The sequence below is a fragment of the Geotrypetes seraphini genome, chromosome 2, assembly GCF_902459505.1.
Source record: "Geotrypetes seraphini chromosome 2, aGeoSer1.1, whole genome shotgun sequence".
In the NCBI taxonomy this organism is placed as follows: domain Eukaryota; kingdom Metazoa; phylum Chordata; class Amphibia; order Gymnophiona; family Dermophiidae; genus Geotrypetes; species Geotrypetes seraphini.
Window position 1 is genome coordinate 35425653 of NC_047085.1, and position 17241 is coordinate 35442893.

The 17241-nt window shown below is 48.4% G+C and overlaps 1 protein-coding gene across 7 annotated transcripts in view; it reads left to right on the forward strand.

The window, feature by feature from the left end:
• Window positions 1–17241, forward strand: part of ASAP1 (ArfGAP with SH3 domain, ankyrin repeat and PH domain 1) — a 558081-nt gene that overhangs the window by 170432 nt on the left and 370408 nt on the right. For all 7 annotated transcript variants that reach the window (XM_033933030.1, XM_033933029.1, XM_033933028.1 and 4 more), the window contains one exon: window positions 12038–12167. In XM_033933030.1, coding sequence (XP_033788921.1) covers window positions 12038–12167 — 130 coding nt within the window. The remainder of the gene's footprint in view (window positions 1–12037; window positions 12168–17241) is intronic.

Sequence of the window (17241 nt, forward strand, 5' to 3'; positions counted from 1 at the left end):
TAGCTTGTTTGGTTAGTTTCTGGTGAGTCGCTGTGCTCGCGTCTTTAATTTCCTTTATTTTCATTTTTTTCAGGGCCACGGCTGTATTTTTTTGCAGGGCCACGGCTGTATTTTTTTTTTGTCCTGGCCTCGTTCCGGATTTAAAAACTATACTAAGTGCAACCGGGTTATCTCCATCACCGATCCTCTTCGTTGGTGTGTGGAGTGCCTGGGTGCAGAGCACCGTGCTGAGTCGTGTCCCCGTTGTGCAACTTTACAACCGCGGGCTCTTTGGAGAGTGGCCAAGATTCTCCAACTCTTTGGCCCCATGGATAGAGAATGACACGGGGAAAAAATCTGTCCCCGTCACCGCCCCGTCCCCAGCCCACCATCCTCTGCACCGCTCCGTCACCGCCATTCCCTTCACCGCCCCATCACCGTCACCACCATCCCTTTCACCGCCTGTCACCGCCACTGCCATCCCATTCACCGCCCCGACACCGTCCCCGCAGCATCCATATAAGCCTTAGTACTGTAATATTTAGCTTATTCCTTTCTTATAAATCAAAGTTCCTGCTGCTGAACTAGGGAAAGAGATGTTCAGCTGGCAGGGCTTTGTTTATAAATTTTTATCAACACAACTAATATACTACTTTATCCTAAAGCAAAAAATAAATAAATAAATATAATTTTTTTTCTACCTTTGTTGTCTGGTTTCTGCTTTCCACATCTTCTCATTCAATTCCTTCCATCCTCTGTGTGTCTTCTCTCTGCGTCTTCCATTTGCAGTTACTGTGCCTCTCCCTTTACCCTCCCCCAATTGGTCTAGCACCCATCTTCTTCCCTCCGTTCCCCCATAGTCTGGCATCTGTCTTCTTCCCTTCCAGCATCTTCTCCCCACTCTGTCTTCCACATTTCCTTTCAGGGTCTGTTCCTCTCTACCCTCTTTCAATGTCTGTTCTATTCCTTTCCACCACCACCCTTCCCTCCCTCCTTTACAATCTGTTCCTTTCTACCACTCTTCAGCTCCTCTCGCGTGGCCTATCTATCTACCTCCCTCCCTCTTATTTTCGTGGCACGTTACAATGTAATTTGTGCAAGCCGCTGGAGCCTGCAAGCTCTGTCCCTGTCCCATTCCCACAAACTACCTCGCTTCTGTGTTCCTATTTTCCCCATTTCTAATCTCTCTCCTATGTATCTACATTTGCCATCCCTCCCCCCGTGTCCATATACCATCCCCATGGCATGTCCCCTTTATGTCTCTGTCCCTGTGCCCCATGCACATAATTTCCTCTCTTTCTGTTACCTTCCTCTGTCTAGATTTCCCCTATCTTCCTCTTCCATACCAGCGTGTCTCTTCTTTTCAACCCCATCTAGCTTCTTTCCCTCTTTCTCCCCCCCCCCCCTGCTTCCAGCATCTGGCTCACCTGTCTGTCTTCCCCTTTCTTTCCTGCTGTGGGTTTCTTTCTTTCCCTCTTCATCCCCTTGGGCCAGGATATTTTTTCCTTTCACTCCCTCCTTCCTAGTATGAGCTGGAAACAAACGCGATCTCACGGTCTAGCAGCCCCCACCTACCCGATCCAGCGTTTAGCCAGCTCCCTCCCTCCACCTCACCTTACATTCTGAGTTTGCCGGCTTCCTTTTTCCCCGAGCTGCACGCGTTTAAAAAGACGTGCACGCGTGGCTGCGCGAGTCCATCAAGCTTCTCTCCTGCAACTTCCTGTTTCCGGTTGCGTCAGAGGAGAAGCTTGATGGACTCGTACAGCCGCGCGTGCATGGCTTTTTGAACGCATGCAGCTCAGGAAAATGGAAGCCGGCAAACTCAGAATTTAAGGTGAGGTAGAGGGAGGGAGCTGGCTAAACGCTACGGGCGGGCGGTGGCTGCGGGGACCGCGCGATCCTAAATGCCTCACTGCAGAGACAAGACCACCGCTCCACGGGCGGTGAATGGCCTTGTCCCCGTCCCCGCAGCGACTGTTATTTTTCATTCCCCATTCCGGCGGGTTACTCACGGCTAAACGCGGGTAACCGCCACCGTGTCATTCTCTACCCATGGATCCTGTAGGACAGGCCTCGAGCTCGACCTCGGCGCTCTCGTTGGGTGCCTCGGCCTCGAAGTCCCTGTCGGCCTCGAAGGCTCCGGCCTCGGCTCTTCCTGCTACTCCGGCCTCAGGTAAGTCTCCTCTTTCCTCCTCAGGTGTGCCGGCAAAGAAGCCTTCCTCGGAGTCTCATGTCAGTGCCGCCTCGTCAGCGCCTTCGAGACATCACTCTAAGCATGCCTCCTCACGTAGGGAATACTCTTCCTTGAGGTCACCCCCGAAGGAGCGCACTGCTGCACCTCCGACCCAACTGCTTTGGGTCTCGATGCCAATGTTCGAGGACATGCTTAAGGCTATTCTTACCACGCAGCTTTCCTCGGTGGTGAGCCAGCTGGCTCCAACTTCTACGTCTCTGACCTCGGTCTCGACACAGTCTCGGTCTGACCAGCCTGAGCGTCCCCTCGTCTCTCGAGGCCTCACCCGTAAGACTCGTCGGGTTCCCTCGAGCAATTCTTCATCCCCTGAGTCGCCGGTGACCTTTTGGGGGTCCAGGCCAGGGGCCCGTTTTTCCCCTGCTACTGCAGTGAGGCTTGCCTCTTCTAAAAGGCCCCAGTCTTCTCTGCTCCGTCAGGGCAGGTTTCCGACCACGAAGCCGTCCAGACACACGCTTGTCCTCAAGTTGGACTGTAGTGTGTGTTCCCCCATCGAGGCGTTTGCCAGTCTCTAAGGGGTCTTCTTTGAAGCCGGTAGGGGATTTTTCCTTTGCCCCATCTTCTCCGAGGCTTCACCATCTGATCCCTTGGACCCTGGGTCTTCCCCGGTCCATCTTGCATGGGGCTGTTCCTCGACGCCCCCTAGACACCTCGGTTGAGCTTCTTCGGTCTCCCATTTGCAGGACTCGTGAGGCCCCGACTTACTATTCAAGGAAGGTTTCTCCCTTCTTCTCGGCTGCACCCAGATCTCGATCGGAGTCCCCTCCAGAAGATGAGTCTTCTTCTCGCACCTCCTCCTTCACTCGTTTCATATCTGACATGGGTAGGGCCTTGAACTTGGATCTTCAGTCCGAATCCCGCATACCCAGGAATACCTGGCGGAAATTGGGGTTGACCATCTGCCCCGTGAGGCGCTTCGACTACCTTTGCACCAGGTTCTCCGGCAGACTTTTCTCCAGAACCTGGAGACACCATATGCGGTCACAGCTATCACCTCCAAATTGGAGTCCCGTTACCGGATAATCCCGGTTAAGGGGTTTGAAAGTACTCAGCTTTCCCACCAATCCTTGGTGGTTGAGTCTTCCTTGAAAAAGTCTAACCCCTCGAGGGTTTACGCTGCCATCCCTCTGGGCAGGGAGAGCCATACGATGGACAAATTTGGTCGCCGTCTTTATCAAAACTCGATGATGGCGAATCGTGTCCTTAATTATAGTTTTCTCTTCACGTCCTACCTCCGGTTTTGCTTGGATGCCCTCCGCTCGTTCCGGGAGGCCGTACCGGAGCCTCGGCGTCAGGAGTTTCGTCTCCTTGAAGAGACCCTTTCCCAGCTCCGCCTGTATATGTTTCAGGCATCTTATGACGCCTTCGAGTTGTCCTCGAGAGTCACAGCCTTTGCGATCGCAATGCATCGCCTCGCTTGGCTCCGGATTGTGGATATGGATCCAAATCTACAGGATCGTCTGGCAAATCTCCCGTGTGTGGGTCATTAGCTCTTCGACGATTCCATCAAGGCAGCCACAAAGCGCTTCTCAGACCACGAACGGTCCTTCGCCTCTCTGGTAAAACTTAAACCAAAGGCCCCCCCGGCTCGACAATATAAAATTCCTCTCCGGAGGTACCCACAAAAATCTACTCCTGCCTTCTCTCGGCCTCCTTTGAAGCGGCAGCAGCAACAGCAGCAACATCAATCTAAGACCAAGCCGCCGGCTCCGGTGAAGACCGGGCCGTCTTTTTGACAATTCCAGTCCGAGCCTTCGGGCTTCCTTCTTCCTGGAGCCTTCCCCCCTTTCCCAGTGGGAAAGTCTTATCACCGACAGTTGGGTGCTGTCTATCATCCGGGAAGGGTACCCCCTCCACTTCAGTCGCGTACCCCCAGACCTGCCTCCGAGAGAGTTTCCTTCTGCTCTGTCTCAGCTACCTCTCCTTCTGCAGGAAGCTCAGGCCCTTCTTCACCTCCGAGCGGTCGAGGAGGTTCCCACGGAACAGTGGAACTCCGGATTTTATTCCCGGTACTTTCTGGTACTCAAGAAGACGGGGGATCTACGTCCGATCCTGGACCTCCGTGCTCTGAACAAGTTTCTGGTCCGGAAACGATTCAGATTGCTCACCCTTCCCACGTTGTACCCCCCTCTTGGACGAGGGGGACTGGCTGTGCTCACTGGACCTCAAAGAGGCGTACACGCACATTCTGATACACCCGACCTCTCGCCGGTATTTGAGATTCCGGGTGGGTGATCTCCATCTCCAGTATCGTGTTCTTCCCTTCGGCCTGGCGGCCTCTCCGAGGGTTTTCACGAAATGTCTGATTGTAGTAGCTGCGGCCCTGCGTCTCCACAGCCTGCAGGTGTTTCCCTACCTCGATGACTGGTTAATCAAAGCGTCTTCTCGCAGCGAAGTCCTGCGAGCGACAAATCAGACCATTTTGCTCCTTCAGAGTCTCGGCTTCGAGGTGAACATTCCCAAATCTCACCTCTGCCCATCCCAGTCTCTCGACTTCATCGGAATGGTCCTGGAAACGGTTCATCTCTGCTCCTTCTTGCCTCGGCCTTGTAAGGAGGCCCTTATCCGTTTGTGCTGAAGGGTGACCCTTCTGCCCTCGGCGCCGGCTCAGCTCATGATGGTCCTCCTAGATCACATGGCCTCCACAGTTCATGTCACTCCTTTTGCCAGACTTCACCTCCGTATTCCTCAATGGACTCTGGCGTCCCAATGGAACCAGGATCGGGATCCTGTCTCTCGACTCATTGTCGTGACTCCTTTGTTGAAGCAGTCTTTCCGTTTGTGGATGCTCTCTTCCAATCTTTCCAGAAGTTTTCTGTTTCATGCTCCCCCTCCGCAAAAGGTCCTCATGACGAACTCGTCGACCTATGCTTGAAGGGCTCATCTGGTCGGTCTGCGCACCCAAGGTCTTTGGTCTCGTGCCAACCGCCTTTGTCACATCAATCTTCTGGAGCTTCGGGTGATTTTCCTCGCTCTGAAGGCATTTTGTCACCTGCTTCGCGACTGAGTGGTGCTGGTCTGCACGGACAGCCAGGTCACCATATATTATATCAACAAACAAGGGGGCATGGGATCCCGGTCCCTGTGCCAGGAGGCATTGCGCCTCTGGGCTTGGGCCATCTGCCGCAACATATTCCTTTGAGCTGTCTACATTCAAGGCCAGCAAAATTGTCTGGCAGACAAGTTGAGTCGTCTTCTGCAACCTCACGAGTGGTCCATCCACTCCGTGCCCCTGCACCAGGTGTTTGATCGTTGGGGGACTCCGGATATCGATCTGTTCGCGTCCCCTCTCTTCTGCTCCAGGGTTTACACCCCTCTCAGGATCGAGGCAGATGCCTTCCTTCTGGATTGGACGTACCAGTTCCTGTATGCGATCCCTCCATTCCCTCTGATTCTGAAGACTCGTCAGGCTCAAGTCTTCGCATGCCACCATGATTCTGATAGCTCCTCGGTGGCCCCGACAACCGTGGTTCTCCCTTCTGTTGCAACTCAGTTCCAGGGAGCCTCTTCCTCTGCCTGTTTTTCCTTCTCTGCTTACGCAGAGTCAGGGTTCTCTGCTTCATCCCAACCTCCAGTCTCTGCACTTAACAGCTTGGTTCCTCGAGACTTAATGCCTTCGTTCCAGTTCTCCAAGCCTATGCTGGATGTCCTGGAGGCGTCTCGGAAGGAGTTCACTCGCCAATGTTACCATCAGAAGTGGACCCGCTTTTCTTCCTGGTGTGCTACTCGACAGCAGGAACCGCTGTCTGCCTCCTTATCTGCTGTCCTGGATTATCTGTTGCACTTGTCTGGCGCTGGCCTCAAGTCCTCTTCTATTCGAGTCCACCTTAGTGCCATTGCTGCTTTTCATCAGCCGATTGACGGGAAGCCTATCTCTGTTCATCCTGTGGTTTCCCGTTTCACGAAAGGTCTTTTCCACTTTCATCCGCCCCTTAAACCTCCTGTGGTTTGGGATCTTAACGTGGTCCTTGCTCAATTGATGAAACCCCTTTCGAGCCGCTAGCGCGGGCTCACTTTAAGTATCTTACTTAAAAGGTTGTGTTTCTTATTGCTCTCACTTCTGCCCGTCGGGTCAGTGAGCTTCAAGCCTTAGTTGCGGATCCACCTTTCACTGTCTTCCATCATGATAAGGTGGTCCTCCGTACCCATCCTAAGTTCTTGCCTAAGGTTGTTTCTGAGTTTCACATCAACCAATCCATTGTCCTTTCTGTGTTTTTTCTGAAGCCCCATTCTCACCCTGGAGAAGTGGCTCTGCATTCTCTTGATTGTAAGCGTGCGCTGGCCTTCTACTTGAAGCGCACCGTTCTTCTCCCCAGCTGTTCCTCTCTTTCGATCCTAATCGCTTGGGTCTCTCTGTTTCTAAGCGGACCATTTCTAACTGGTTGGCCGCTTGTATCTCTTTCTGTTACGCTCAGACTGGTCTCTCCCTGCCGGGTCGAGTCATGGGCCACAAGGTCAGAGCGATGGCGGCGTCTCTTGCTTTTCTCCCCTCGACTCCCATTGAGGAAATCTGTAAAGCTGCCACTTGGTCCTTGGTTCATATGTTCACTTCGCATTACTGTCTGGATGCTTTCTCCAGGCGTGATGGCCATTTTGGCCAGTCAGTGTTGCAAAATCTGTTCTCCTGAATTGCCAACTCTCCCTCCATCCCATTCTGATTAACTTGGAGGTCTCCCACATGTAGAGAATATGCTGCCTGCTTGTCCTGGGATAAAGCACAGTTACTTACCGTAACATGGTGTTATCCAAGGACAGCAGGCAGATATTCTCGCAATCCACCCACCTCCCCGTAGTTGGCTTCTTTGCTAGCTATCTGAACTGAGGACATGCTGAGGAGACGCATGCTCTAGGCAGGGTGGGAGGGGCACGCGCGCATACGCGGGCCAATTGCAAGCCTGAAGGTCTTCGAGCAAGTCTGCTTGCGAAAACATCCGCTAGGGGGCTCCGTCGGTGACGTCGCCCACATGTAGAGAATATCTGCCTGCTGTCCCTGGATAACACCTCTTATGGTAAGTAACTGTGCTTTCCCAGTAAGGCTATTCTTATGTTCTTATAAGAAAGGTTTGGACAAGTTCTTGGAGGAAACGTCCATAGTCTTGTTATTGAGAAAGACATGAGTGAAGCCACTGCTTGCCCTGTATTGGTAGCATGGAATGTTGCTACTCCTTTGGTTTTAGCCAGGTACTAGTGACCTGGATTGGCCACCGTGAGAACGGGCTACTGGGCTTGATGGACCATTGGTGTGACCCAGTAAGGCTATTCTTATGTTCATAACAATCCACCAAATACTATACAATATAATACAATACAGTGTCTTATATATCACAATTTTCTGCAAGGAATCTATGCAGTTTACAATAAGATTTAGATCAAGTTCTTAGATCTACACCTTCTAGGCCAGTGTTCTTCAACCTTTTTACACCTATGTACCGGCGGAAATAAAAGAATTATTTTGTGGACCGGCAAACTACTAAGACTGAAATTTTAAAAAACATTTTCACCCCGTCTCCGCGAGTTCAGTCCCCGCAAACCATCTGATCCCATCCGCACAAGCCTCAGTTATGATTTTATATTGAACATATTTTATTAAAGTATAAAAAGAAACAATATTCTGTACAATTGTCATTTTATAAATACAAATATACAGAGCAAGGACCAACAAAACCCCTGTTTCCCCTCCCCTCCCCTTCACATATATCCCCTCCACTATCAAGAAAACTGAACAAGCCAAATTATTACAGAATGCTACACAGAAATATCATGCTAACAGAATACTGCAGTTATACATGACAGGAATAGTATTAGGGGAGTGCTGGAAGCTAAAGAAGCACTGCCTGGGCTTTGCAGTCCCCAGTTATGTCTCTAGCAGGATATATAGTTCAAATCTGATATATTCTAATGACAAAATAGAAATAAAATTATTTTTTTCTACCTTTATTATCTGCCCATTTTGTTCTGCTTTCTTCTGTCTTTTCTTAAATTTCTTTCCAAGGTCTTCAATCTATCTGCCACTTCTATCCCTTCCTGTCTTCTACCTATTATTCCAATATCCAGAACCTCCTTTTTCTTCTTACTGCATCCACCCTGTGTCCAGCATCTCCCACCTACTCCGTCAAGTCCGCTTTTTTCCTTCACCCTACAACCTCCATGTCCAGCATCTTCCTGTGTTCTTTTTTTCTTCCCGTTGCTGAGCCATCCAGCCAACCCACCATCTTTCCCTATCCCAGTGCCTCCCCTCTTTTCCCCATCTTAATCCAGCAGATACCTTCCATCACCCTACTCCCTCCATTCCTTATTCAGCATCTTCTCCTTGTCTCCCTATTCCCCCTTCACCATGTCCAGCATATCCCCTCTGTCTCCCTACTCCCTCTACCCATGTCCAACATCTTACTTCTGTTTTCATACTCCACCCTCCTGTTCAGCATTTTCCATGTCTCTCTGCCCCCTGCAAGGTCCAGCATCTATCTTTGTGTCCCTATTCTTCCAATTCCCACCTAGTTCCAATAACTATCCTCCCCCATGGGGATCCACCATCTTCCTTCTGTCACACCAATACCCCCCTCCTGGGTCTACCATCCCCTTCCAACAACACCTATATCACATTTTTCCCTCTCCTCATAATCCAGCATCTCTTATTTCCTTCCTTGGCTGCTGGCCCCGATCCACTCTTCCAGCACTCGATTGCTATTAGCCCTGCCTTCGACCCCGGTCCCGCTAAACTTGGCAGCAATAACAAAGCAAAACCTACCCTACCTTCAATTATGGTCCCGCTAAATCAGATGGCTAGAATGAAGACAGAAGCCGCGGGATCTTTCCTTTTGCCTGAATTGCTATTCGCTACAAGCTCTGCCGGTCTCAATCCTGCCCCTCAAAAACAGGAAGTCACTTCAGAAGGGGGCGGGATCGAGATCGGCAGAGCCTATAGCGATGCAGGCAAGAGCAAAAGTCCCGCGGCTTCTGTCTTTCTTTTTGCCGGCCGCTTGTAGCAGTACCGCAGCTGATCTTAACGCCGGCCCTAGAAGGGAAAGGGGAAGAGATGCCCGACAGTAAATTTAATTCATAGATCTCACCGGCCCTGCGCGGACCGGCAGAAATTTTCTGTGGACCGGCGGTTGAAGAACTGTATTCTAGGCTACATGGTCTCCACAGTATATGTCACATCATTTGCACATCTCCACCTCAGAATCCCAAAGTGGGCTCTGTCGACCCAATGGTCTCAGGCTACAGGATCTCTGTCTACTCCAATTCAAGTCACCTCGAACCTGTGTCACTCCCTCTAATAGTGGATGGTTCCATACAGCCTTACTTGAAGTCTTCCATTTCAGCCTCCTCGCCATCAAATCTCTTCACAAATTCTTCGATCCTAGCTTGGGGTGTTCATCTGGACAGCTTCCGCAATCAAGGCATCTGGTCTTCTCACGTACAAACTCTCCATATAAATCTCTTTGCTCCGACCATTCTTTAATGCTCTCTAGACATTCCAGGACTGACTCCAGTAAGTAGTCCTCATTCAAAATGACAATCAAGTTGCCATGATGTATCTAAAAAAACAAGAGGGCATAGGATCTTTCCCTCTTTGCATGCTTACACAGAGTCAGGGGTCTCTACTTCATCCCAACCTGCAGTCTCTACACCTCACAGCTTGGTACCTCTCAACCTAACTGCCAGTCTACAGTTTTCTCAATCTGTCAAGGACATTTAAGAGGCTTCCCAGAAGCCTGTCACTAGGCAGTGTTACAACCAAAAATGGACTAGGTTTTCTGCTTGGTGTACCATTCATCACAAGGAGCCTCAATCTACCTCCTTGTTGCATTTATCTCAGTCAGGTCTCAAATCAACATCTATTCGAGTCCATCTCAGTATAATTGCTGCTTTCCACCAGCCTATCGAAGGGGAAACCCCTCTCTGCTCATCATGTGGTTTCCAGATTTCATGAAAAGACTTTTCAATGTTAAACCGCCTCCAGTGGTTTGGGATCTCAATGTTGTTCTTGCTCAATTGATGAAGCCTCCTTTTGAACCAATGGCTTTGGCTTATCCCACATATCTCACTTGGAAAGTAGTTTTTCTCATCGCTCTCATGCCTGCTCGCAGAGTCAGTGAGCTACAAGCTTTAGTAGCGGACCCACCTTTCACAGTATTCCACCATGATAAGATGGTCCTCTATACTCATCCTAAATTCTTGCCTAAAGTGGTATCAAAATTTCATCTCAGCCATTCCATTGTACTTCCAGTGTTTTTTTCAAAGCCTAATTCTCATCCTGGAGAAACAGCTCTTCATACTCTGGACTGCTTTGGCTTTCTACTTGTAAAGAACTCAGCCACACAAATCTGCTCCTCAACTTTTTGTCTCCTTTGATCCAAACAAGTTGGGACATCCAGTTTCCAAGCGCACCATATCCAACTGGATGGCTGCTTGCATCTCTTTCTGCAATACTCAGGCTAGACTGCATCTACAGGGTCTAGTCACAGACCATAAAGTCAGAGCCATGGCGACATCAGTAGCTTTTCTTAGATCTACTCCTATTGAGGAAATCTGTAAAGTTGCCACTTGGTCCTCGGTTCATACCTTCACTTCTCATTATTGTCTGGAGTCTTTCTTCAGACGGGATGGCCATTTTGGACAGGCAGTTTTACAAAATTTATTCTCCTAAATTGCCAACACTCCCACCATCCCATTCTGGTTAGCTTGGAGGTCACCCACATGTGAGAATATGCTGCCTGCTTGTCCTGGGATAAAGCACAGTTACTTACCATAATAGGTGTTATGCAGGGACAGCAGGCAGATATTCTTAAAACCCACCCACCTCCCCTGATTGGCTTCTTAGCTAGCTATCTGAACTGAAGAGACCCACGTCCTACCTCGGGTGGGAAGGCACTCGCGAATGCGTGGTGCGGCAGTTACAAACTTTCTTAAAGTTTTACAAGCAAGTCTGCTTGCGAGGCTGTCCACATCCGGGCTCCATGGATGACGTCACCCAGAAGTGAGAATATCTGCCTGCTGTCCCTGGATAACACCTGTTACGGTAAGTAACTGCTTTATCCAGGGACAGCAGACAGATATGCTCACAACCAACCTACCTCCCCGGGTTGGCTTCTTAGCTGGCTTATCATAACTGAGGGACTGTGCGCCCTAAATTAGGTGGGAAGGCACTCGTGCATGCACGGTTCGGGCTATTGTGATCTTTCTAAAGACTTAAAGTTGCCCGTACCTGGGCTCCGTCGGTGACATCACCCATCAATGAGAATATCTGCCTGCTGTCCCTGGATAACACCTGTTACGGTAAATAATTGTGCTGAACATACTATGTCATTAAGTGCTTCTTTACAGAACAGCACTTAATTGCTTTGCACATGTGAAAATGTGGATTATCTATATATTTGTTTACGTATGGAATATAAATGTGGGTGCCCTACATAAAGTGAAAATTCCTGTAGATGACACAGAAAATTAAATAAAGATATTTTTTGGCCTGTATACTTGTAGTCACTACTACTATTACCTACAACAGGATAATTTGCTGAAAAGAGCTACTGGGTTTTCTTTTCTCTGAAATAAGAAAATTTAGGGCAAAAATTTATGCAATCTGTTATGCAGTGTGTTTTCACTAAAATTCAATCTTGTAAATGTTACTAGCAGTGGAACGTTGCTTCATGAGCTCTAAAAGCTTAGTAACAGAAATTTACAGCAAAGTAAATCAGTGTTCATTCCTTTAAATGATTATTTTCTCATCCAGTTTAATGTGTGATACCCTTGAAAACAACAAGATCACTGAGTTGTAAACCTGTTTTGATTGTATTCTTGCAGAACAAAAATTGAAAAGGAAAAAAGAGAACATGCAAAGCAACATGGAATGATACGAACAGAAATAACAGGAGCTGAAATAGCTGAAGAGATGGAGAAGGAAAGAAGGTTGTTTCAGCTTCAAATGTGTGAAGTAAGGATTTCTTTGGAAGATTTAAAAAAATCTCAGAGGAAGTGCATGTTGCTGTATGTAACAAGAGATAAATATAATAGTTTTATTCTGTAATGAGAGAATGTACAAGTTCCTGCAGCCATGCAAAAGTTTTTTAGTTTATTAAAGCTCAGTATACTGCACCTTGTAATAATCTGTGCGGCTTAATCATATTCTTTAGTGCCTCTCCACACCGGTACAGTTCACTGATGGTTAATAGCTCTCCATGACTAGCATGTCCCTGTTTGATGCTGGACTGAGGTTGGGGAGACCCTTTCAGGGGTCCGTCTGATCTCGGGGGTGTCAAAACTCGACGAGTCACGAGTTGAGTCCCTAACCCCATTTCCTCCACCTCTCCAAAATTTTTATAGAAGTGCCTCAGCTATAAGCCATGCCAAATCAAATTTTAAGTTTATTAACAATTCTGATAAAACACCTAAGCGTTGTACATAAAGGGATGCAATTTAAAAACAAAACTATATAAAAACAAATGACATGGATGAGAACAGACTCATAAATAAAAAAGAAAAAGGGTAGAACTACAAAATTATAGGAAAATAAACATGGAAAGGGTAAAACAAGAGGATAGGATATAAGATTTTAATCAATCTCTTCAAAAGGAATAGTATTTCAGGGGCAATAACAGATGTCAGAAAGGAGACTAGATATGAAAATGATTATTGTTCAAATGCATCTTAAAAAGAAAGGATTTCAATGCTCCTTTAAATTTATTTAAATTTTTTTTCTTTAAGAAAAGAGGCTAGAGAATTCCATATTTAGGGGCAATTACTGAAAATATCGTAGTACATCTTGTATTAATATTCTTTAATGAGGGAACATATAGTAAATGCTGATTTATAGATCTAAGTAGTCTTGGTTGAACATGTGGAATAAGAAGTTTGTCAATGAAAGTCGGAACATTTGATGAGTTTTGAAAGTTAATAAAGCGATTTTATAAGTTATTCTGTGGCTGATGGGGAGCCAATGTGCAGTTTTTAAAAAGGGGGTAACGTGATCATATTTTTTGGACTTTGTAATGATTTTAATAGCAACATTTTGAATCAATTGAAGATGCTTGATTTCTTTTTGTATTATCCCGCTATATAATGAATTGCAGTAGTATATTTTTGAAATGATGCATGAATTAATCAGTATATTCGTGGAAGGTGGTTCAGGTATTTTCAAGGAAGGTGGCTTAGAGAGCCAGTGAAGTGTGTTCTGATAGAAAAAAAATCCTGAGGCTGTGCTGGTTTGAAGGGAGCCTTCAATTGACTGTAATTGATTTTTTTTGTTGTTAACCAGAACTTTTCTTTCAGCTTGGTTGCGTATTGCGCAACGAGCACTTTTAAAGGGAAAAAGTGCTCCAGACGCAAGGTCAATGTGGTTGGCCGCCGCGAAGGGGAATCCTTGTCAGCTGACAGCGGGGAAGCCTGGGCTTCCCTCACCACCCACACAGGGATTCCCCCTGCTTCCGATGGTCAGGGAAATAAGGTTTCCCTTTCTGCCAATGCTGCTGGGGACTCCCTTACAGCTGCTGCTGGCTTGCCTGCTTTAGCAGCTGGGGTGGTTCAGACTTCTCAGCTGCTACAGGCCTCGGGGGCATCATTCTCGGCGGGCTTTGATCTGATTTTGGTGGGAAGCACCTCCATTTTGTCTGCAGCCTCAGGTGACATTCTCCCTGTATTGGAAAGACAGGGGCAGGTTTCTGCTGAGTCCACTGCTTTGGCAGTGAGTCCCATTCGACCGCCAGGGGTGTTTTCCCCTGATTTTGTTTTATCCTTGTGCAAGACTTATCTTCGGGCGGCCGTGGTTCCTGCTTCCGCCCCAGGGATCTGGGGGGGATCCCTCTGCGTCCACTCTGTTTCGGCCCCCCTCAACGCCAGTTTTGTCCCCATATCCTCCTCTTTCATCCAAACGGCCGAGGGTCTCTTGGGACAATGATTTTTTTCTATGAGGAGCAGTTTTCATTTGATAGGACCTGGACCCCTTGGTGGACCTCCAGGATCCTCTCGGTGGGAAGGATGCCGCTTGCAGAGGTTTTTCGGTTCTACCAGCTGGCGAGGATGTGTTGGTGGTGTGCATCTTTCAGCGGGAAAGCTCCAGGAGCTTATTTTGCAGGTTTCCTCGGTGTTTCACTTTGAGGAAGGTGCAAAGGAGCCCACGCGTGTCATGGACCTCATCCTTTGGGGGTTCTGCTCAGCCTCCCACTCTTTTCCTATGCATCAGGATATTCAGTATATTGTGCTTGCGCAGTGGAAGGCACCGGAGTCCCTCTTTTGTTTTGCGTGCTCTATGGCTCGCCTGTATCCTATCCTGGAAGAAGAAGGGATACCTTGAAGTCGCCGGTGTGGACGCAGTGGTTTCAGTCATTGCAAAACAGCATATGGTGCCGGTTGAGGGCAGCTCAGCTTTGAGGGACTCTGGAGGAGCATAGGCTGGAGTCTCTTCTTAAGTAGAATTTTGATGTCACTGCCCTAGCGGTTCAGGCAGCGATGTGTCGTGGTCTGGTGGCTCGGGCTTGTTTTCAGTGGGCCAAGCGTGTCCTTGACCTGAGTCTGATGACTGGTCCTTAGTTGAACAGGAAATAGCCAAAATTGAGATGGGCGCTTCTTATCATTCAGATGCTTTGTATGATCTGTTGCGGGCATCGGCCAAGTCCATGGCTCTTGGTGTGGCCGCTCATCATACCCTGTTGCTCTGGGTTTGGTCCGCGGATGTGGCATCTAAGGCTAAGCTGATTAAATTTCCCTTTCAGGGGTCTTTCTTTTTTGGCAAGGATTTGGATAAGTTGGTTCAGACTTTATGGACTCTTAAGGTGCCCCATCTTCCTGAAGACCTTGCCCGCCCGTGCTGGGTGGCATTGCTCGGAGGCATTTGCATGATTTCCGTAGATACCGCCCTGGTCAAGGGGCAGCTTTTTATCCTGCCGCCGGGTCTCCGGCATGCAGTCTTATCGGGGGAGACTAGTGTGCCGCAGCAGATTTTAGATATGCCCCAAAGAGACGCTGGTAAGAAGGAGAGGTGCCAGCGTGGGCTGACTTCTTATAGGATGTGCCTCTCGGCATCTCCTCCTCTCCTCTCCCCACCCCTACCCTCCTCCAGGATCCTCCCACCGAAGCGACAGGTTCAGGGTTGTGGACATATGGGCATACATGTACTTCCGGGTATCTTTAGGCCGGGGCACTGAGTTTAGTGTGCTGCTGGCTGAATAGTTTGCGGTCCACTGGTCTAGAATGACACACCTAGCTACTGGAAAAGAGATCAAGTAAGGACATAATCTCTTATTAACCTATTAGTGTGGTTGCAAATCATACACAGCATTATCTCCATCCTTTTGACACTTAACCTCTGTTTTTAAGAGTATACTGGTTTAGGTTAAGTGAATGGTGTTTGTGTTCTGAGGCTTTATTACATACGAACATAAGAGTTGCGATACTGGGACAGTATCCTGTTTCCAGGTCACAGATACCTAGCAAGATCCCAAAGAGTAAAACAGATTTTCCAGTGCAATAGGTGTGTCATTCTGGGCAAGCGGGTTATCTCCCCATGGCTGCGAGCCATATGTAGAAGGAATCCACTCCAGATTTTTTTCTGTTATCCTCCTACTTCACTGGGAGCTCTACTGCCACCCTTTTGCATGCGAGCTGGAAGGAGTGTTTGTTCTGTTGTCCCCTTTTTTCTTATTTTATTTGGTATTATCAACTTTCAGCTCTACCCTTTGGCCTGGCCACAGCTCCTCGCACCTTCACCAAAGTGATGGTTGTGGTAGCAGTTTACATGTGCAAGATGGACCTGCAAATGCATCCCTACCTGGATGACTGGCTGAACAGTCTGAAGATCGGCATGCAGTGGATCAGGTGAACTGAGTACTGGAGGACCTGGGTTAGATTGTAAATTACCGAAAGAGCAATTTGACGCTGACTCAATACCTGGAGTACCTGGAAATCTTGTTCTTCATGGCTGCCGGCCGAGTCTGTCTACCAGAGACATGCAGACACTCCCATGCTGACGAAGCTAACTTGTCCAAGACAGAAGACATCTGAGAGCACAGCTTGTCTTCAAGTCCTGGGGTCCATGGCAGCCACAATAGATGTTGTGCCTTGGGCGAGAGCCCCCATGCATCCTCTCCATAATATGTTACTTTCACACTGGTCTCCACAGGCCAGAATCTATGCCCTGGATGCTGGAGACTCGAGCCAGCATGACTCCATCCTCAGTACCTCTCTAGGGACATGCTTCCTGGGTGGTCATAATGTCTATGCCAATCTCCTGGGCTGGGGAACCCATTGCAACAGTCATCCAATTTAGGGGTGTGGATGCCTTTCAAGAGGCTCTGCTCAGACAAATGGTGACGGAACCCATGAGGGAAAAAGCGATATTGGATCTGGTCCTCACAAATGTCAATCGACAGAGAAGCCCACATGCTCTTTCACTGGGTGGAGTGTAATCTTCAGGCGCTATTGGCAGCACATGTCATGGCCGGGCCAAAGTTCAAGCAGACTTCCTCAGCAGACTGACCTTGGATCTGGGCATGTGGATACTGTCAATGGCAGTGTTTCAGACCATTGTTCAGCGCTGGGGTCATCCACACTTCAACTTCATGGCGATGGCGAAAAACAAGAAAGGCAATGGATTCTTCAGTCGAAGATTTGAGCCCGGAAGCAAAGGTCTAGATGCTGTAGTCCAGCAGTGGCCTCAGGGCATCCTGCTGTATGTCTTTCCTCCCTGGCCCATGATAGGCCAAGTCCTTCAACAGATTGCAACTCATATGAGAAAAATCATTCTGGTGGCTCTAGATTGGCCTTGCAGGCTGTGATACACAAATCTGATGCATCTTTGAACAGGTCAAAGCCTCTGGTTGCAGGTACATCCAGACCTCCATTCGCAGGGTCAAGTATGCATGGAGGATCTGGATCGCTTTGCTCTTACGGCATTGCTCTTGAGCGTGAAGCGTTAGAGCGCAAAGGGTATTCAGAAGTGGTCATTGCCACCCTTCTCAAGTCTAAGAAGTTGACTGAAGTGTGGAAGACCCAGCATTGGTGTGGTCAAGAACATG